This window comes from Tachyglossus aculeatus, chromosome 27, assembly GCF_015852505.1.
Source record: "Tachyglossus aculeatus isolate mTacAcu1 chromosome 27, mTacAcu1.pri, whole genome shotgun sequence".
In the NCBI taxonomy this organism is placed as follows: domain Eukaryota; kingdom Metazoa; phylum Chordata; class Mammalia; order Monotremata; family Tachyglossidae; genus Tachyglossus; species Tachyglossus aculeatus.
In genome coordinates, this window is record NC_052092.1 from 2482904 (window position 1) to 2505409 (window position 22506).

Genomic DNA, 22506 nt, shown 5'->3' on the forward strand with positions numbered 1-22506 from the left:
GGTCAGTTCCGTCCAACACTGTTTTATTGTTATATTTTATTCTCCCAAGCGCTTAGTCCAGTGCTCTGCACACAGTGAGCGCTCAGTACACATCACTGACATAAGACTTGCCTGGCTTTGCTACTCCCCTAGCTCGTTGTGGGCAGGGAGTGTTCTCTCCCAAGCGTTTATTCATTCATTTATTCAATCGTATTTATTGAGCGCTTACTGTGTGCAGAGCACTGTACTAAGCGCTTGGGAGGTACAAGTTGGCAACATATAGAGACGGTCCCTACCCAACACCGGGCTCACAGTCTGTGCACATAGTAAGCATTCAATAAATACGACAGCCAGCTATTTATTGTGCACTTACTATGCCCAGAGCACTGGACTGTTTAGGAGAGTCCGATATAACAGAGTTGGTAGATATGTTCCTTGTCTACCCAACAAAAAATGTGGCGTTTCACTCACTCAGTCGCATTTACTGAGCGCTTACTCTGTGCAGAGCACTATTACACCACAATTTCCCCACTCCCCGCCGAACTGCGTTAAGTGGCCGAGATTCATTCGGTCATCTTTACTGAGCGCTTACTGTGTGCAAAGCACTGTACAAAGCACTGGGGAGAGGACAACCGAACGACGACTAGACACCTTTTTGCCCATGACGGGCTCACAGTCTAGAGGGATCTGCTCTGCCAGATTCGGAAAGGCGAAGGGTGGAACGGGCGCGTTGCGGGACGGGAAACTGGCGAGCCACCTGGTGCTTTTACGCTCGGAGCCCGGGTGACTAGCAGGGTTCCACTGGAGTACAAAACCATGTCACCATGAGAGAGAGGGAGCAGGAGTCATTTAAAGCACTTTTTTTTTTATTGATTTCATTGAAAACAGAACAAGAAATGGTCTGAGCCAAAAGACTGCTCTTTAAACTGTCAAAAACATTTTAACAGAAGAAAAAAAAAAATAAACATGACTGCATCATGAATGTTTAGAAGAGTTGCACAAAAAAAAAAACACGGTTACTGCACTAATTACAGTATTTAAAAAGATATATGCAAAAAAAAAAAATTATATGACCTGCCAAGCCACCACACAAAAGTTGATGGCAAATTTATTCACACTACAATACTAACAATTTAAAAAAGGTATTTTTTTCCTGCATTTGATACTAAAATCACTTTGTTCTTTTTATACAATTGATATTTTATATTCACTTGGTGAGTAAAAAAAAAATCACACCAGAATCAGCACCGTAGTTTGTTTTGTGTTTGCGTTGGTGTTTCTTCTTCTTTTTTTTTTTTTAAGCTGTTTGTCCCAATGTTCCATAATGGTAGAAAAACAAATCCGTTTACTAATCATCGAAGCCTGGGGTTGAAAAAGTAATAGAAGGTGCCCGGCATCAAATACCCGGACGGGAGGAGAGAAGACGACGTATTATTATCTTCGCTCTCTCATTCTTGGCTTTTCCCCGCTCCCCTCAAGCTACAGTACCCTCTGGAAGAAATGCCCGTCAGAGGGTTCTTTTATATATATATATACGCGTGTCAATATATATAATTTTTTTTTTTAAAAAAGCAAACCGATCCTTTTCCAAAGTTAGTGTCTTGTACAATCCCTTTCGACTTTCCTCTCGAAGACGGTTTAATGTGAAAGGAGAGACGGGCCGGCGTGGCCCCATCCCGGGAGAAAACCAACACTGCGGAACAGTAACGTCCCCCCCCGTTTCCCCAACCCCGGGGGGCTTGGGGGGGGGCGCGCCGGGCTTTAACGGAGACGGCTTTGCGGGAGTGATGGTGGCTTTGGCAGGCTCGCACGAAACTGGGGGTGGGGGGGGGGGTCGGGGACCCGAAAGGAAGGGAGAGGGGAGCCCGGGTCCCCGAACGGCACCTTCTAAAAGAGCACGTCGCCCCCGGTTCCACCGACCCCCGTGCCAGGCCGACGGTCCCAGCGGCAGAGTCGGCCCCAAACCGAGGGGAGACCCGGGGACCCCGAAATACGCGGTGCAAACCCAATGGCGGGTCCTTCCGGGGGGAGTCGTGCCCCGGGGATCATCTCCGGAATCCTCGGACCTCGACAGCGGACGTTCGGAAGTCTGTGGTCACGGGCTTGGATCGGGATGGGGGGGGGAAGCGGCCCCGCCCTCGCCCGAATAGGCGGAGGCTCGGCCGGACCGGGTGGCCTGCCTTCCCTCCCCCCCCCGGCCTGGAGCTTACCGGAGATAACGGGGAGGGGGCGGGGAGGGGAAGGGGGGGGTCTCCCCGGGGCGTGTTCCGTCCCAACTCCGCGGGGGACGGTCGGTGAGCCGGCCCCTCGCCGGCGGGCCTGGCTTTCCTCTTCATCCAACTGAAAACCGAATAGTACGGAACTGGAGAGGGAGGGTTAGAAGAGTTTCGACCTCGGGGTGGGGCGGGAGGGGAGGGGGGCGGCGGCGGCGGAGGGCCTCAGAAGGGGTCGGCGGCGGAGGCGGAGGCGGCGGCGGAGCTGGTGTCGGGGAGCCCGTTCTCCAGGGTCTCCGGGGGCGGGGTGGGCCGGCGGGGGCAGCGGTGCCGTTGGGCCAGGGCGGCGCTCGAGTGTCTGCACTTGGCCGAGCCGCACTGGCAGCTGAACAACTTGCCCTTGATGTCCCAGAACCGCTCTCCGTAATCAAACCTGCGGCCGGGGCGGGGAGACACGGACCCAGAGAGGAAAACGGGGGGGTGGGGAGGGGGGGTCAGCGGGCCGGGCCCAGAGTCCCTAGACCTCCCCCGGGGCGTTACCGTGCAGAAACAACCACTGGCGGCCGCTTCCCTTTCTTTGCAGACTCGGCCGTTTCCGAGTCTTTGTGCAGAAACTCTCTGGGCATGTTACTCCCCTCCTCAAAAATCTCCAGTGGCTACCAATCAACCTACGCATCAGGCAAAAACTCCACACCCTTGGCTTCAAGGCTGTCCATCACCTCACCCCCTCCTACCTCACCTCCCTTCTCTCCTTCTCCAGCCCAGCCTGCACCCTCTGCTCCTCTGCGGCTAGTCTCCTCACTGTGCCTCGTTCTCACCTGTCCTGCCGTCGACCCCCGGCCCACGTCCTCCCCCAGGCCCGGAATGCCCTCCCTCCACACATCCGCCAAGTTAGCTCTCTTCCTCCCTTCAAAACCCTACTGAGAGCTCACCTCCTCCAGGAGGCCATCCCACACTGAGCCCCCTCTCTTCTCTCCCTCCCCCCAGCCATACCTCCTTCCCCTCCCCACAGCACCTGTACATATGTTTGTACATATTATTCCTCTATTTTACTTGTACATATTTACTATTCTATTTATTTTATTTTGTTAATATGTTTTGTTTTGTTGTCTGTCTCCCCCTTCTAGACTGTGAGCCTGCTGTTGGGTAGGGACCGTCTCTAGATGTTGCCAACTTGGACTTCCCAAGCACTTAGTACAGTGCTCCGCACACAGTAAGCGCTCAATAAATACGATTGAATGAATGAATGAATGAGTTGTCTACTTATGGGACGGGCCCAGGGTGGAAAAAACAAAATCCCAAGGGGTCAGTTGGAGACCCTCCCACCCACCGCTCTTCTCCCATTCCCTTCTGCATCACCCCGTTCCCTTCTGCATCACCCCGACTCGCTCCCTTTATTCATCCCCCCTGCCCAGCCCCACACCATTTATGTTCATATCTGTCATTTCTTTCTTTCTACTTATGTCTGTCTCCCCCTCTAGTCTGTCAGCTCCTCGTGGGCAGGGAATGTGTCTGTTTATGGCTGTACTGGACTCTCCCAAGCGCTAAGTACAGTGCTCTGCACACAGTAAGTGCTCCATAAATACGACCGGATGAATGAATGACTGCCCTCCACGAAATTTGAGTTGCTGGGGCCGTGAGACTGAGGTCCCCGATTGGATTTGGCTACTTAATGGGCAGGGCCGGGGCAGCAGAGGAGCAAACCATCCATCGATGGTATTTAGTGAGCACTCACTGCATGCAGAGCACTGTATAAAGCGCTTGCGAGATACAACAGAACAGACACACTCCCTGCCCGCGACGACCTTACAGTCTAGAGGACGGTCCTGCAGAGTGTCTCTTGGGAGTCACGCTATTAAAGGGGATTAGGGGGAGGAATCGGGCCACTTCAATTTTGGCCCCTGGTAGCCATAGTCCAGGGAAACTCGGAGGGAACAAGGATTTGGGGATTATCCCTCTGGCCTGGCAGCTTGTTGTGAGCAGGGAATGTGTGTGTTGTTATACTGTCCTCTCCCAAGCACTTAGTACAGTGCCCTGCACACAGTAAGCGCTCAAAAAATATGACTCAATGAACTGGGGCCGGTGAAACATGGCCTAGGTTTTCCTTGTCCCCCATTTCCCATCCCTGACCTGTCCCCAGGAGCTGGATCTGGCAACTAAGGGAATCTGGGCCAGAAAACTCCCCCAGAGACCAGAGAGAGGGGTCTCAAGAGCTTGGGATTTGGGATTATCCCTCTGGAATGTCAGCTCGTTGTGGGCACACAATATATCTCCAACTCCGTTCTACTGTCCTCTGCCAAGCACTTTGTACAGTGCTCTGCACACAGTGAGCACTCAATCAATGACACTGATTCACACACACACGTCAAACCACAAAAGGCAAAGATACAGACCTAAGGGCTACAGGATACCAATCCGATCCCAGTGTACACTAGGGAAAGAGTGTCACCCTGCATCTATGGCGGGGGGCGTTGATGGGAAGCTCCTCCAGTAGACTGGAACCCCATCAAGGGCAAGAAATGAATCTATCATCCCTGCTGTATTTTTCTCACCAGATCAACCAATCAATCAGTGGTATTTATTGAGTGCTTACTGTGTGCAGAGCATTAGGAGAGCACAATACAACACAGTGCGCAGACACAATCCCTGCCCACAATGAGCTCACAGTCTGCAGGGAAGCCCTCAGTCCAGTGCTTGGAACATGGTAGACACTCAATATTCACTCGCTTCATTCATTCAATCGTATTTATTGAGCGCTCACTGCGTGCAGAGCCCTGTACTAAGCACTTGGGAGAGGACGAAAGAACAACAGACACATTCCCTGCCCACAGCGAGCTTGCAGTCTATTAATAAATACCAATGATAGACTGACTGATGTTGTCTTGTCCTCTCCCAAATGCTCAGTCCAGTGTTCGGCTCACAATAAGCGCTCAATAAATACCATCGACTGACTGAATGTTGGACTCCAGAAACAGCTTGGGCTTGGGACTCATAGGTCATGGGTTCTCATCCCGGCTCTGCCACCTGCCTGCCGCGTGACCTTGGGCAAGTAACTTCTCTGTGCCTCAGTTCCCTCATCTGTAAAACGGGAATTCAGATTGTGACCCCACGTGGGACCACCTGATTATCTGGAATCTACCCCAGCCCTTGGAACAGTGCTTGGCACATAGTAAGCCCTTAACAAATACCATTATTATTATTATTATTATTATTCCCCAGTGACAGTGCCTTTGATTTCCAACTGGCCGGGGAAGTCCAGCCAAGCCCACTCCCACACGAGGCCACTCTCCCGCGAGGGGAGGCCTCGCTTTCAGACGCGTTCCATTCCCCGGCAAGGTTGGCGTACGTACCCTAGTTCCTCTCCCGCCTCTATCGGCCGGGTGCTGAAGAAGGCGATCCGGGGGAAGCGTAAGTCCTGGTGGGACATGAAGACGCGCACGGGGATGAGGTTGGGCTCGCAGAGATGATTGATAAAGCGGCTGACGTTGCCATAGAAACGAGCGTCTATGCAGTACACCTCTCCGTCCTATGGGGAGAAAAGGGGCGATGGCAGATGTCGAAGGGGTCGCTTCCCTGTGCGACTCTTTCCCTCCTTAAGGTTGGCCATTAGCAAGCGCCTCGCTTCCCCCAATGCCACGTTACCTTGTTGTCGAGGTCAAAGAGGTAGGAGTCCTCTTCCCGCACGTCCGCTTCCGAGTCCGAAATCAGCTCCCCGATGTACCTGCGGGAGAGGGGGCAGTAAGGGAAGGGAAAGAAAGGGCGGCGGTGAGAGCCCCGGAATCGCCCCGGGAAGACGGGGCCGCCCGCGGCTCCTCCCTGACCTCGACTTCCGTCGGGGGACGTGTTTCCGGGAACTGGCCAGACTCTCCCCCTTTTCAAAGACTTTCTGAAGGCCCATCTCTCCAAGTGTCCTGCCCCTGGCCTGGAATGCCCATCTCCTCCGAGAGGCCTCCCTTGACTAAGCCCCCCTTTCCTCTTCACCCACTTTCTTCTGACTTGCTCCATTTATTCATTCCCCCATCCCAGCACCGCAGCACTTGCGTCCCTATCTGTCATTTTATTGATTTATATTAATGTCTGTCTCCCCCTCTAGGCTGTCAGCTTGTTGTGAGTAGGGAATTTTTCCTCCCAGATGTACATATCCATAATTTATTTATTTATATTAATGTCTGTCTTCCCCTCTCGAGACTATAAGCTCGTTGTGGGCTGGGCTTATTGTGGTACTGTATTCTCCCAAGCGCTTAGTACGGTGCCTGGCACACAGTACGAGCTTAACAAATACCAAAACTATTACAATAAGGACTCTGTTGTACTGTACTTGCCCAAGCACTCATCCAGTGCTCTGCACTCCATGAGCGCTCAGCAGATAGCAGGGATCGATGAGTTCACTGTGTGGAAAGGGACGTGGTCCTAATTCTGTCATCGCGCCGTCTCCCAAGCGCTTAGTACAGTGCTCTGCACACCTTCAGCGCTCCACAAAAACCCCACGTTCGGATGGAGAGCTGTGAAGTTCAAAGTTTAAGGACGCCCAACTTACTCGCACACGAAGGTTCCCAGTGGAATGTCTTGCAAGGACCGGACGCCCCAGCCCATATTTTGTGTCCGGTACAGTTGTAATCGCGTCCTGAAAAACAACCCCGGTTATGACGGGAGGTCACAAGCAGAGAGCCAACGTGCAGGGGGGGAGCAGTGGGCCCAGCATGCCTCCTCCCGCCCCGCTCCCCCGATCAGAAGGGTTTTCACTGTGGTCTCAGCCGAGAAGTGTTCACCGGATTCAAAATCTGCCTCCCACCCTTACTTAGACTGGGAGCCCCATGTGGGTCAGAGACTGGGTCCAACCTTATGATCTTGTGCCTAAGAACAGTGCTGGGCACATGGCAAGCACTCAACAAATACCATAATTACTATTATTCCATGTGCCCCGGGCTGTGTCCGACCTGATGATCTGGTTTCTCAGCTCGTTGTATCTAGACGGTCAGCTCGTTGTGGGCAGGGAATGTGTCCATTTATTGTTCCATTGTACTCTCCCAAGTGCTCGGTACGGTACGGTGCTTTGCACGGAGTGAGTGCAGGATAAATATGAGTGGATGAATCAACGCCCATGGGTCCTCCTCTCGCTCACCTGAGTCCATTTTGGACAACTCGGTTGCGGCAATTCCTCCAACACGAACAAGCGTGGTTGCACTCGAAGATCAACGGCGGCTCTGCCATGTTGAATTCCGGCAACAGTCGACCATCCTACGAAAAGGATGAAGCGTTGAAGACATGGTCAGTGTTATTCATTCATTCAATCGTATTTACTGAGCGCTTACTGTGTGCAGTAAGTGTCCTGCTCTTTTTGTTTCAATTACCAACAGGCCTTTACAAATCCACACCCACACAATAATTATGGTGTTTGTTAAGCGCTTACTATGTGCCAGATGCTGTACTAAGCGCTGGGGTGGATACAAGCAAATTAGGTTGGAGGCAGTCCCTATCCCACATGAGGCACACAGTCTCAAATCCACATGTTTCAGATGAGGTAACTGAGGCCCAGAGGAGTGAAGTGACTCACCCAAGGCCACACTGCAGGCAGGTGGCAGAGCCGGCATTAGAACCCATGACCTTCTGTCTCCGGGGCCCGGGTTCTATCCACTATGCCATGCTGCTTCACATCTACTTATCAAACGTAGCGTTTTAATTACTTTCTGGAATCAAATGTAACCGCCGCCTTGAGTACTTACAACTTGGCATCATACAGGACACATTCACTGAGAGGTAAGAATTAATCCCTGTTTTCCCTGAAAATCCTGCAGTGTCAGGAAAATTCCTCATTTTTGTTTCAAGGCACTGCTTAGGAATTCACCCTGGATTCCAACACAAATACTCCAGGCGATCTTTCAAGTCATTTGACCTTCCCTGCTTCGCCACAATTTGAGGTTCGGGGAAGATGAAGACCACCCCTGTTTATAATTACAGAAACACACAAAAAAAGCAAACCGTGCAGGATGAGTTTAACGTTTCGTCTCACCTGATATCTGGATTTGCAGGTAGATAATATTGACAGATATTAGACTCTGAGCCCACTGTTGGGTAGGGACTGTCTCTATATGTTGCCAACTTGTACTTCCCAAGCGCTTAGTACAGTGCTCTGCACACAGTAAGCGCTCAATAAATACGATTGATGATGACAAGGAGTTGGGAACTTGAAAATGCAAGTCCAGGGTACGGAACCTAGGGTACGGTGGTATCAGCGAAAAAGCTTTGCTAAACCTTAAACGAGGCCACCCTGCTGTCTCTTCGCTGAACTCCATGAAAACAGCCATGAGCTTTGAGATCTTCAGAACACAGATTCTAAGAGAGCCAGGGTGCCTCAGCATCTCCTAGATTTCCCCTTTCTAATTAATGGCATGCTGGGCAATGAAATTGTAAAAGTAAACAAAAGAGGAGAGATTATTTAAAAAAAAAATCCCTGGAGAGTTAATTTTACTTTTTGGAGGCAGAAGTAATTTCTCTCTTTGCAAGAGGTGGATGGATCTAAACTGTAGTGAGAAACACTGATGTCATTACTATCCAAGGGTTCCGGCGTGGAAGAACCCCCTCTTGGGAACATTCTCCCCACAGGGAAAAGCGGGACGGCTTAGAGGAAAAAGCCCGGGCCTGGGAGTTACAAGGACCTTCCCCACAGCACCTGTATATATGTTTGTACATATTTATTACTCTATTTATTTTACTTGTACATATCTATTCTATTTATTTTATTTTGTTAGTATGTTTGGTTTTGTTCTCCATCTCCCCCTTTTAGACTGTGAGCCTACTGTTGGGTAGGGACTGTCTCTATATGTTGCCAACTTGTACTTCCCAAGCGCTTAGTACAGTGCTCTGCACACAGTAAGCGCTCAATAAATACGACTGATTGATTGATCTGGATTCTCATCCCGGCTCCGCCGCCCGTCTGCCGTGTGACCAAATCGCTTCGAGTCCCTGAGCCTCAGTGACCCCATCGGGACAACGGGGATTAGGACCGTGAGGCCCGCAGGGGCTGTGTCCAACCTGATCAGCTTGTAGCTATCCCGGCGCTTAGTACAGCTCCTGGCCCGTTGTAAGCGCTTAACGGATACCAACAAAAACAAACCAACCAGCAACCACCATTATGCTCACCTTATCATACCAACAGCGCATACTGAGTTGCCCACACATGCAGTTGCTGGAGGAACAATCGTCTATGCAGACACAGTACTAAGAGAAAGCAAAAGCAGAATGTTAGAGGGATCGTTCCCTCTAAGATCAGCTGTCCTTGACACTCTCTGCTCTCCCTCGGCCACCCGATAAATCGGCTCCCGTTTCTTAGGATCCACAGTCCTTAACCATTCTGTTTCCCCCACCCCTATCCGATAAATCCTGTCTCCATTTCTTAAAATCTCACCTGCAGGTGGGTGATGTTTCTGTCGATGTTCATGGGCGACGTGACGCAGTTCTGGGAAACGTACTTATAGTTGCTTGGGCAAGGCTCGTTGTCCACCGCGTTGACGCAGGGAATGGGAATTCGCTCGTAGCCTCGGGCGATGTCTCTGCGGGGAGGAACGGGCAACAGGACGGTGAATGCTCGGAGATCTGAAGGGGCTCCTCCCCCCCGGCCCAAACCAAGAGGGACAATGACAACAAAATCACCTACGGGAACGTGGAACCAAAATGACCCTGAATTTGCTCTCGGAACGTTTCGAAGTGAAAGAGACCCGACGTCGTGGGGGGGACGGGAGAGATTTTTTTTTCCCCGACCCGCGTTTCAAAGTCGCAGCGGCTACCGATGAATACCCGAGTTTGGGGGCGTTGGGGGAGCGCCGGAGGGGGCCGTTTTAGCGGTCGAGGGTCCGGCCGGCCGGACTCGTACCTGCTCATCGTCTTCTCTACCTGGGTGGGTTTGTCAGTAGGCGATTCTTGGAGGGTCTTGTTCATCTGCAGAGTCACCCAGACCTGAGAGTTGAGACTTGAGCACTGCAGTGGGGTCTCACCCTCCTTATTCTTCAAGCTGACATCAGAGCCACGAGAGAGAAACAGGCTAAAAAAACCAAAACCCCAAAACGCTCAAATCTTCCAATCCATCAACCGTACGAGACTTCCAGAGATAAGACTACGGGCTGCCGGGAGCAAGGTCAGAGGCCGCCGGCTGAGGAAGGGCTTACGGAGGTAGGTCTGTGGACATCAAACAATCACACAGGCCCTCATGAGGAAGGCGACATTCTGAAACGCTTCTCCCCAAATTCCATTCTGGAACCTCGCCAAACACCAAACTCCCAACTCCCATGAGTGTGGAGGGAGGGTGGTTAATGTGTGTGGCACAGGAGGGTTGGGGGGCGGGGAGGGGGAATGGGACAAAGTAAGGAAATAGGGTAGAAGGAGGCCAAATGCAACTATGGAAATCCTGGATATGAATCCCTTCCCAGCTTTCAAGAGAAGAGGGACTGGGTAATATCAGAGTGATCCATAATGCACCTTGTCACCATTCCACACAAACTGCCACAGACGTAGATCGGGGCAGTTTGGAGAAAACCAGGTCAAAAAACACCTCGTTTGAGTTAATTTATATTAATGCCTGCTCCCCGCCACCGCTCCTTAGATTGTAAGCTTGTATGAGCTTAGTGCAGTGCTCTGCACAAAATAAATACGATTGCACTCAATAAATACGATTGAATGAATGAATGAATTGTTATTGGAAGGAAACGTGGCCGCTAATTCTGTTGGATAGGACTCTCCCAAGCACTTAGAACAGTGCTTTGCACGTAACTGCTTACTATAGACTGTTTTTTAATGATATTTGTTAAGCCTTGCCTGTCAAGCACTGTTCTAAAGCACTGGAGCAGATACAAGTTAATTAGGTCCCACATGGGGCTCACAGTCTAAGTGGGAGGGACAACAGGTATTTATTCCCCATTTGACAGTTGAAGAAACTGAGGGCCAGGGAAATGAAGTGACATGCCCAAGGTCCCCCGGCAAGCAAGAGGCAGGGCAATCGACAGAGCAGATATTAGAATAATAATAAGCTCGTCCTCTGGACTGACAGCTCGTGATGGGCAGGGAGCGCGACTGCTTATTCTGCTGTGTTACCCACTCCCAAGCACTTAACACAGTGCTCTGCACACGGAAAGCGCTCCCTCAACAGCACTGCTTGTCATGACGGGGGGGAAAAGGGACGTCAGAAGCCGAGGTGAGGAGTAGCCGCAGAAGCTCTACTTACACCACACATTCATAGCGGTTCTCCCGGGCGGCGATGTGCAGGGGGGAGTCCCCGTGGATGTTGACCGCGTGCAAATCACACTTGGCAGCCAGCAAGAGCTCCGCTATGTCGACGCAACCTGAGAAGGCTGCCCAGTGCAAGCAGATATTCTCCTCCTGGAGGGAGAAACAGGAGAGACAGTTTAGCACGTTACGACGCTTAGATAATAACAATGATGGCATTTATTAAGCGCTTACTATGTGCAAAGCACCGTTCTAAGCGCCGGGGAGGTTACAAGGTGATCAGGTTGTCCCATGGCGGGGGGAGGGGTGTGCTCAGTCTTAATCCCCATTTTCCAGATGAGGTCACTGAGGCCCAGAGAAGTGACTTGCCCTAAGTCACCCAGCTGACAACTGGCGGAGCCGGGATTTGAACCTGTGACCTCTGCCTCCAAAGCCCGGGCTCTTTCCACTGAGCCACGCTGTTTCTGCACACAGATCACACAGGGCAAGCGCCATACCAGTGGCGGAGCCTGGATTGATAACTAAAGTGCTACCTGCGATGGGTTTTTATGGTATTTGTTAGGCGCTTTCAATGTGCCAGGCACTGTTCTAAGTGCTGGGGTAGATACGAGGTAATCAAGTTGGGCACAGTCCATGTCCCACATGGGGCTCACAGTCGTAATCTCCATTTTACAGATGAGGTAACAGGCACGGAGAACTGAAGTGACTTGCCCAGGGTCATACGGCAAAAAGTGGTGGAGCCGGGACAAGAACTCATGTCCTTCTGACTCCGAGCCTGGGCTCTACCTATGCGTCCATCACCGTATTCGGGGAGGTACCAGATTGTTAGGCCCCACCCGGTCACTGTCCCCCTTGGGTCTGACAGTCCGAGTGAGGAGGGAGAATAAGACTGTCCTCCCCATTATAATAATAATTTTGGTATTTGTTAAACACTTACTATGTGCAAGCACTGCTCTAAGCGCTATACAGATGGGGAAAGCGAGGCCGCTCCATGCCAGAGGCAGGGCGTGGGCGAGGGGGTCGGGGGCAAGATAGGCGAGGTATCCAAATCTAGATGCCAGCGAACAAAAGGGTCGCCCTCGCCCACCCTTCTCCCTCTGGCTACTGTTTTAAAGAGATGAGAAACCCGGGTTCGACAGCCCGGAAAGGCTCAGGGACTTACGTTGTCTCGGATGTTAATGTCCGACCCTTTGGCGAGGAGAAGTTTCACGAGGTCGACATGCTTATACTCGGTGGCCCAGATCATCGGTGTCCAACCGCCGTCATCCTGTTGGCAAAGGGAGCGGGAAAGAAACAACATGGAAGGCTTCTGGGTAGCCAAGGCATAGGATCCCATGGACTTCCTTCACGCGCTGGCCTTCCCCTGGGATAGATGGTCTTTGCCCTTGTGGCAAGGATGCCGCTGATCATGACGACGGCTGTGGTATCTGTTACAGTGGACGTTGGCCAGTTGAGGAGGCTAATATTCAGGTATTCTGGCAAGGGGGTTCTTAGCTGGACGGTCTGGCCGGGGTGAGGGGGGAGCCCGAATTAGAACCCAGGGCCTTCTGACTCACAGGCCTGGGTTCTATCCACTAGGCCACGCTGCGTCTCTAAAACTACAATTTTAAAGTCCCAAGATCCGTGAACGCAAGGGAAGCGGATAAACAGGCCGTCCCCCTCCCAGCCCATTGGGCGCCATTTCGGGGGTAAATTAATAATAATAATACTACTACTACTAATAATAATAATTACAATTGTGGAATTTGTTACGCGCTTACTATGTGCCAGGCACTGTTAAGTGCTGGGGTGGAAACAAGCAAATTGGGTTGGACAACGTTCCTGTCCCATGTGGGGCTCACAGTCTCAATCTCCATTTTACAGATGAGGGAACTGAGGTCCAGAAGTGAAGTGACTTGCCTAAGATCACACAGCAGACAAGTGGCGGAGCCGGGATTAGAACCATGACTCCCAGCCCGGGCTCTATCCACTTTGTCATGCTGCTTCTATAAAAACCCCGCTGGGATTTTTAGGGGCCAGGAATGCCCGCCGAGCTTTGGATCCATCAACTTTAATCATCCACTCTCTTCTCTTTTCATAGCTAAGGAGCATTTGGGCGTCTCATCAGCCAGAGCTCCCAAAATGACTATTGGGAGTATTAGTGCCCAAGAGAAAAATCCTCACAACTGGGACCCATTATGATACCCTCGGGGAGATGGCGTGAACAGGCCAGAGTGGGGCAAAGAAATACCCCTCGGCTGGAAGCTCATCAAGGGTAAGGACCGCAGACTTCGCTCCTGTCGTGGCGGGGCCCAGTGGTCTAGAAGGAAGGTGGAGGACCCCGGGGTTCTGGTCCCAATTCTGCCGCCTGGCTACTGGGTGACCTTGGGCAACTCATTTAACTGCTCTGTGCCTCAGTTTCCCCATCTGTAAAATGGGGATAATATACCACCTGACCCAACCTTGCAGGAGTTTCGGGAGGGCTATATTGAAATAAATGAAGTAAGGGGCTTTGATTTAAAAAAAAAGAAAGAAAAACAAGCACTAATACAACTCAGACAAACTTGAATCTACCCCAAAGCTTAGAACACACAGTAAGCGCTTAACAGCCTGAGCCTGGGAGCCAGAAAGACCCAGGTTCTGATTTTGGCTCCGCCACTTGTCTGCTGTGTGACCTTAGGCAAGTCACTCCACTGTGCTTCAGTTCCCTTAAATGTAAAATGGGGGTTAAGACTGTGAGCCCCAAGTGCGACAGGGTCTGTGTCTTATCAGTAACTTTGTATCTATCCCAGTGCTTAAAACAGCGCCTGGCAGATAGGAAGTGTCTGACAAGTACCAAAAAAAAGTATATATTGTTATTATTATTATTAAGAGCCCAATTAATACTGTTGAATGTAATGACTTTGGGATCTGGCTCTTCTTCTTCAGTTTCCTTTTCAGAAGTGAATCTCTTATAGGCACCGCGGGAGAACCAGAGAAGAGCGATCCCACGATCCGCCACCTGTCCCCTTTCTCTCTCCCTCCAATACCTCAGTCATTGAACAGGGCAGCCTTGCCTCCAGCTGAAAGCCAAACTCAGTTCTCTGTGTCTCACCTGACAGTTGAAATTTATTTGTCCGTTGGAGGGTAGATAATGAACCAGAGCGAAGGCTACCCCATGATCCACCACTCTCTCCCCTTTCTCCCTCCCTCCAATATCTAGGTCATTGGTTAAGGCGGCCCAGCCTCCAGCCGAGAGCAACTCAGTACTGTGTGTCTCTCCTGATAGTTGACATTCATTTGTCCGTTGGAGAGTAAATATTGAACCAGACTGAGACGCATATGATCCTCCACTCTCTCCCCTTTCTCCCTCCCTCCAATGTCTAAGTTGTTGGTTAAGACGGTCTGGCCTCCTTCTGAAAGCAAACCTCAGTTCTACGTGTCTCACCTGACAGTTGACATCCATTTGTCCATTGGACAGCAGATACTGAACCACATCATAATGGCCTTTCTTGGCAGCCAAGTGCAAACACGTGGAACCCTCTGCATCCTGAAATATAAATGGCATCACATAACAATAATAATGGTATTTGTTAAGCACATACTACGTGCCAAGCATAAGTAATCAGGTTAGACACTGTCGTTGCCCCACATGGGACTCACAGTCTTAATCCCCATTTTACAGATGAGGTAATAATAATAATAATAATGATGGCATTTATTAAGCGCTTACTAGGTGTCAAAGCACTGGGGAAGATATGCGATAATCAGGTCAGACACAGTCTGTGTGAGCCACAAAGGGCTCACAATCTAAGGAGGAGGGAGAACTGGTATTGAGTCCCCACTTTGCAGATGAGGGAACTGAAGCTCAGAGAAGTGAGACAACCGGCCCAAAGTCACACAGCAGGCATGTGGCAGATCCGGGATTAGAACTCGGCTCCTCTAACTCCCAGGTTTTGCCACATGTTTAGTACAGTGCTCTGTACACACTAAGAGCTCAATAAGTACCAGTGATTAATTAACGCCAACCCCAGCGCTTAATTAGTAAACTCCAAACCAGTAAGTGTACAGAATGAAGCAAGCCTCAACTAACCTGTAGATTCTCTTTCTCTTCCCAAATGACTTTGGGAACATATGGAGTTGTGTAGCCCTCTGAGTGTATGTGATATGTATATTAATGTCTGTCTCCCCCTCAAGGCTGTGAGCTCATTGTGGGCAGGAATATGTCTGTTTGTTGTTATAATGTACTCTCCCAAGCGCTTAGTACAGTGCTTTGCAGATGGTGAGTGATCAATAAATATGTCTGAATGCCACTGATTGATTAGAAATAAATAAGTCCTAGATACGGGGCAAATACCAAGCGCCCAAAGAGAATCAGAGGCAGGCATGGGAGACTCGGATCAGACTTAGTGGCCGCTGCCACCAGCCTCCAAATCAAAGGTGGTGCAGGGGGAGTAGTTACTTTCAGTGGAGGCACTTCAGCGAGCAATCTACTTTCTACCAATGGGCATTTTCCTCCCAGGAACTGAATAAACCCTCCGAAAGGACCAGAAATTCCACTAGACTGTAAGCTCGTTATGGGTAGGGAACGTGTCGGCTAATTCTGTTGGACTGTCCGTTCCCAAGCGCTCAGTCCAGTGCTCTGCACGGAGTAAACGCTCAATAAACAGCATCGATTGATTGATCGAGGCTGGTCTGTTAAGTGGAATGGGTGGAGGGGTGGTTACCTTGGGATCTACTAGTGCTCCAGCCTTGATGAGGTACTTCACGGCATCCAGATGGTTGTTTTCTGCTGCCTCCATGAGAGGGGTCCTTTGGTCCTCTGAGCAGGTATCTATGTTGGCGCCAGCCTGTTGAAACAAGAGACCCAGCCAAACTCAATTCCAGAATGCTCCAAAGACATTACTGGGAAAAGAATAAAAAGAATCTGGTAATTCTCTAGGTTTTTGTTTCTGTTTGGGGTTTTTTTTTCCTACTGAGAGTGAAACCTGACATTTCCTATTCCTTACTAACTCATGTTTTGTTTTGACCATCCCACGTGATTTTTCTTTAATTTTTTTTTAAGGGTATTTGTTAATTGCTTTCTATGGGCCAAGCACTGGGGTAGATACAAGCTAATCGGGTTGGACGCAGTCCATGTCCCACATGGGGCTCACAGTCTTAATCCCCATCTTACAGATGAGGTCACTGAGGCGTAGAGGAGTGAAGTGATTTGTCCAGAGTCACACAGCAGACAGGTGGCAGATCTGGAATTTGAACCCAAACCCCTTCTGACTCTCAGGCCCAAGCTCTCCCCACTAGGCCACGCAATTTCTCAATGTTTTAATTGCTTTCCACCTCTGAGCAAATTGAATGCAATTCCAAACTGAATACCTCACTCAAATGGGACTTTGAAGCAATCACCGATACCCCTATTAAAAGGGATAACTGAAATTAATGAATCTGGAAGACTTTACCAGTGTGCTCCTTGATGGAATGCCTTCACACTTCAAAGTTTACTCATCACATCCTCATTTGAAAAAATTTCTCCTGTCCATTTATTCTTGAAGTAGAATTTTTTTTAAAGTACAGCCATTCACTCCACCATAAACCTCCCTTTACATTCCAACTTCATTTAAGAAATTCTGTCTACCAACTGTTTTTTTCCCAAGCATCCAGTACAGTGCTCTGCACCCAGTAAGTGCTCAATACCACAGACCGATTGACAAGATCCTAAATCCCCAAAAAAGAATGTGATTTGTTCCACTTTCAGAGGTGGTTTTCTGGGGTGTGACCTTGGACGGGTCACGGCCAGCTGTGTGACTTTGGGCAAGTCACTTAACTTCTCTATGCCTCAGTTACCTCATCTGTAAAATGGGGATTAAGACTGTGAGCCCCCTGTGGGACAACCTGATCACCTTGTAACCTCCCCAGCGCTTAGAACAGTGCTTTGCACTTAATAAATGCCATTATTATTATTATTAGACAGTCACTAGACTATGCCTCAGTGACCTCACTGGAAAATGGGGATTAAGACCATGAGTCCCACGAAGGACACAGCCTGTGCCCTACCAGACTAGCTCGTATCTTCTCCAGGGCTTAGAACAATGCCTGACACACAGTAAGCACTCAACAGACATGATTTTAAAAAGGTGATTTTGTTCCACAGCCACCAATTCGTCAATTAATCAAATTTATTGAGCAGGCACTGTGTGCAGAACACCGTACTAAGCATCCTGCTTGAGGAGAATGATGCACGTTGAATCTAAAGTTTGGAAGCAGGGGAAGAGGAAATATCTAGCCCATTGATGGACTGGGAAAATAAAAGCTCCTTATTTTAATCTCGTTTGGAAAAAAAGTCTAAGCAGAAACGCACCTACTGCTTAGGGGAAGCAGCGCGGCGTAATGGATAGAGCCCAGCCTGGGAGTCAGAAGGTCATGGGTTCTAATCCTGGCTCGGCCACTTGTCTGCTGTGTAACCTTGGGCAAGTCACTTCACTTCTCTGAGCCTCAGTTCCCTCATCTGGAAAATGGGGATTGAGACTGTGAGCCCTACTTGGGACATGGAATATGTCCAACCTGATTCACTTGTATCCAACTCAGCACTTAGTATAGTGCCTGGAACATAGTAAGTGCTTAACAAATACCACAATTATCACTATCATTATTATTATTATTACCTGAATCAACATATGACAGATGTCCACATGGCCAGACTCAGCTGCTGCATGGAGGGGAGTCCGTTTATTCTGGTGCTCCATTTTGAAGTTTGGGTCGATTCCATCTACTGAAAAGGGAAGCATGGGTTTCCCCCAACAGTCAGTGAACGGGCAAGTAGCAACACAAAAATCGGCCACAAAAAGCCCAACGCTCCCAAGTTCTTGGAACAAAGTGTCAGGCTCAAATTGGCATGGCGGACAAGACTCCAAAACATCTGTCAAGATAAAGACGAAACCTTCCAGTTTGCTGCTTCCCCACATCAGGCCACCATGCCTAGGCCGGTTCCATATAATAATAATGATAATAAGGATGGTACTAAGTGCTTACAATATGCGAAGCACTGCTGGGGTAGATACAAAGTAATCACACTGGACACAGTCCCTGTCCCACATGGGACTCCCAGTCTTAACCCTCATTTTACAGATGAGGTAACTGAGGCCCAGAGAAGTGACTTGTCCAAGGTCACACAGCAGACTTATGGCTGACCTGAGATTAGAACCCAGGTCCTTCTGACTCTAGGCCACCCTGCTAAAGCCAGCAAGGTGAGCTACAGCCCGGTGGGGCTCTAAACTTTAATGGTTTGCACCTGGGCCGCTGCTGTCCATGGCCAGGGTGAAACCAAGCATTCTGGTCCTAGCCAGGATCTAAGGCAGCGATCAAAGAGGGCAGCAACAGCAGCAAACAAACCAACGATCACACAGTGGCCGCCCACACTGGTTCAAGAGGCGGGGAAGGCTGTTTTAGCCTTCCTTCTCTAAGCTCGATGAGCCCCAGTAGAAAGGTCACCCCGCTCCTTCTGCAATCAAACCTTTCTATTGGCCGGGTGCGTGGATAAAGAAAGGCATTTGGCACCACCACCCTGAGATCTGAAATTTCTACCATTTGGCCAAAAAGGGGTAAACATTTTTTTCCTTTTTAAAAAAAAAAAAAAATCAAGGGGCTTGGGCGATGTTACCCTAAATCCAGCTGGAAGATCACTCTGCCCTGTCAGTCAAGACTGAGATCAGCCTGAAATCTCACTGGGCAGAAGGTTTCCAAAGAAACTTACAATACGCTCAATTCCTCCTTAGCTGAAGGACTATTAATATCTAGCTTCCCAGAGGCGGTCCCAGAGAAACACATTTTCCAAGCTGAAATCCTAAATAACCCCTCTATCTCAAACCGAGTATTTCCCATTCGAGTGTTTCCTCTTGATTTCCATAACCCCGCGGTTGTCTTTTCAACGGTTCGAAAGAAAATAGAATCAAGAGGTCTGCAAACCTCCGACTGGCCCTGAAAGGAGAACTTCACAAATAGCTCTGGTAGGAAGGGCTCTGTGAAAGGAGAACAGTAAATCCAAGCGCAACGACGCCATATGGGAAAGCAAAACTCAGCTGATTTCTGGGGCCTGAGGTAATGAATACGACTGCAAACCCGGCCTGCTACCTGCTGAGTGATCGGAGGCTGGGGGTTGTGGGGGCTCTGATCCCACTCCGCGACCACCGACTTACCCAACATCAGCAGCACTTTCTGCAGTTCCCCTTGTCGGGCGGAGAAATACAGCTGCTTCGGATGGAACCGCAGCTTCTTCGGCCTGTTGCGGGGAGCAGAACGTGGATGAGAAAGGGCTGTTGGGAAGGAGCTCTGCCCTGTAGTCCCCTTTAAAAGTGGACACACTCCAGAGCCTTGAGTGCTGGTATCCCCAGGGGGCTGGCGGGATAGGGTCCGCTGAACGAAATAAACCTAGGGCATCTTTTGACTTTTTGGGGAGTTTTTTTCGGTCTTCCAGGTGGACGAGCAGGTGGCAACTGGCAGGGGAATCGGATTCTCCTCAGGAATAGCAATAATTATGATACCTGTGTAAATGCTTACCATGTTCCAAGGGCTATTCTAAGCACTGGGGTAGATACAAGTAAATCAGGTGAATCTCCCCCCCCGGGGTTTATAGATGAGGTAACTGAGGCCTTGAGAAGGAAGCCATAAGTTGCCCACCCGAATCCATGCAGGCCCGGAGCAGTGGGAAACATTCAGCCGCCCTGCATCACAGCTGTAAGCCACGGATCCTCTTTCTTTTTTTAAATGGTATTTGTTCAGTGCATTACCTATGTGACAGGCACTGTACGAAGCGCTGGGGTAGACACAGGCTGACATAGGGTTGGACAAAGTCCCTGCTCCATATGGGGCTCACAGTCCTTATTACCATTGTACAAATGAGGTAACTGAGGCCCAAGAAGTGAAGTGGCTTGGCCAAGGGCACACGGCGGAAAAGCAGTGGAGCCGAGATTAGAATGCAGGTCCTCTAACTCCCAGGCCCGGGCTCTTTCCACTGGGCCATCCTGCTTCTCTGTTTTGTACTTCTCAAGTGCCCAGGGGGCCTGGAATACCACTACTACTGCTACTATTAAAACAACAAGCTAATCAGGTTGGACATAACCCATGTCCCACACAGGGCTCACAGTCTTAATCCCCATTTTGCAGATGAGGCAACTGAAGCCCAGAAGTTAAATGGCTTGCCCAAGGTCACCCAGCAGACAAGTGCGGAGCTAGGATCAGAACCCAGGTCCTCTGGGCTGGGCTCTTTCCCCTACGCCACATTGCTTCCCACCAGAGAGAACAGCAGAGATGCCTCTCGGGGCCAGAAAAAAAAAAACGCTGTCCAGCTCAATGTTGCATTTTCCAGTCTTTCGGAATGGTACCAAGTCCCCGGACTTTTCAGACCCCACTAGTGATGCCAAGATACGGGTGGGTGCTTAGTTCAGGGCTTCGCACCCCCTAGGTGCTCAATGAATCTCACTGACTGGCTGATTGAAATGATTTCACTCTGCTCTTAGGTTTGCCTAAGGCATACCGGGCCCAGATTGTTTTCTTTCCCAGCACACTCAGCCCTGGAGAAATAGGGGAGCGGTTATCCCATTTCCATAGCTTGTCGGTGGCACGCGCCAAGAGAATCGACTTTACGGCAGCCTGCAGAAACGGCGTGGTGTCACGGACAGAGCGCCGGGACTGGGGGTCAGAAGGACCTGGGTTCTAATCCTGGCTCCGCCATTCGTCCGTTTTGTGACTTCGGGCGAGTCACTTCACTTCTCTCTGCCTCAGTTCCCTCATCTGTAAAATGGGGATGATGACTGTGAGCCCCATTGTGTCCAACCTGACTGGCTTGTATCTACTCCAGAGCTTAGTACAGTGCCCGGCACGTGGTGAGCGCTCAGTAAATACAATCATTATTATCGTGTGGAAAGGGACCGTCTTTGACCTGACGAGCATGTATCCGGCCCAGCGCTCAACAGAGCGCTGGGCTCACGGTCTTTTGCCAGCGTGTCTTCCGCAATCTCCAAGAGCGGATCTTACTTTTCGGAATCCAGGGCGATCAGGGCGCTTTCCAAGGTTTCTTTCACGGGTCCCTGGGATAGGCTGGCGGCGGGCTTCGCCAAGACCGAAGCCCCGGCGCCATCGAAGCCCTCGGGGGCTTGAGATGTGGAACTCTCGGGCTTCTCTTCCTCGGAGAGCAGTGTTCCAACGCCGCTTAAAGGGAAAGACAAATATTGGAAACGTTTCAGGCCTTGAAACAAAGCGGGCAGCGGGGGGAGAAATAATCCATTCTTTCGGAGATAAGCTAGAACTTGCCAGAATATTCTCTGAGTCCTGAACCCAGGGGGAGGAGGGTTCGGCTGGAGAATCTATTTGGTGGCAATTGATAATAATAATAACAATAATTATGGTATTTGCTAAGCGCTATGTGCCAAGCACTGGGATAGACACAGGGTAATCAGGTTGTCCCACGTGGGGCTCACACTTTTAATCCCCATTTTACGGATGAGGTAACTGAGGGCCAGAGAAGTTGATTGACTTGCCCAAGAGCAGACAAGTGGCGGAGCCGGGATTAGAACCCACGTCCTCTGACTCCCAAGACCAGGCTCTTTCCACTACGCCATGTTGCTTCTTTTTATGCTGGGGGTGGCACAGGAATCCCAAGCAATTAGCCCTGGGCCTTAGCACAGAACTGGCAGTTTCCATCTACCCCCTAAACCGTTCTCCTGGAGCTGCTGGGAGCTCTGGAATAGAGGAGAGAGAGGAAGGTGGGGAGGGGAAGCAAGAATTCATTAATTCATTCATTCGATCGTATTTACTGAGCGCTTATCATGTACAGAGCACTGTCCTAAGCACTTGGGAGGCGACAGTAGAGCAATGAACAGACATATTCCCCGCCCACAATGAGCTTACCTCTTCAGGGTTCTTAAGGAGCTAAGGAAATGGCAAATTACTGAAGGGAAGGAGGAAGAGGACAGAGAGAAGCAGTACGGCCTAGTGGATAGAACCCGGGCCTGGGGGTCAGAAGAACCTGGATTTTAATCCTGGCTCTGCCACTTTTCTGCTGTGTGACTCTGGGCAAGTCACTTCACTCCTCTGGGCCTCAGTCCCCTCACCTGCAAAATGGGGATGAAGACTGTGAGCCCCATGTGCG

General features: G+C 50.2%; 1 protein-coding gene across 5 annotated transcripts in view; it reads right to left on the bottom strand.

Moving 5' to 3' along the window:
- Positions 1 to 2187: 2187 nt before the first annotated feature.
- EHMT1 (euchromatic histone lysine methyltransferase 1) overlaps positions 2188 to 22506 on the bottom strand; it is a 111620-nt gene continuing 91301 nt past the window's right edge. For 4 of the 5 annotated variants that reach the window (XM_038767798.1, XM_038767797.1, XM_038767796.1 and 1 more), the window contains exons 13-27: positions 21393 to 21566; positions 19556 to 19638; positions 18026 to 18132; positions 16094 to 16216; positions 14815 to 14916; positions 12571 to 12675; positions 11407 to 11561; positions 10063 to 10230; positions 9598 to 9742; positions 9333 to 9410; positions 7315 to 7430; positions 6730 to 6816; positions 5835 to 5913; positions 5543 to 5718; positions 2188 to 2625 (exon numbers count right to left, since the gene is read on the bottom strand). In XM_038767798.1, the coding sequence (XP_038623726.1) occupies positions 2418 to 2625; positions 5543 to 5718; positions 5835 to 5913; positions 6730 to 6816; positions 7315 to 7430; positions 9333 to 9410; positions 9598 to 9742; positions 10063 to 10230; positions 11407 to 11561; positions 12571 to 12675; positions 14815 to 14916; positions 16094 to 16216; positions 18026 to 18132; positions 19556 to 19638; positions 21393 to 21566 (1906 nt within the window). In that variant the 3' untranslated portion in view covers positions 2188 to 2417. The remainder of the gene's footprint in view (positions 2626 to 5542; positions 5719 to 5834; positions 5914 to 6729; positions 6817 to 7314; positions 7431 to 9332; positions 9411 to 9597; positions 9743 to 10062; positions 10231 to 11406; positions 11562 to 12570; positions 12676 to 14814; positions 14917 to 16093; positions 16217 to 18025; positions 18133 to 19555; positions 19639 to 21392; positions 21567 to 22506) is intronic. The other variant, XM_038767799.1, reaches the window with a different exon arrangement.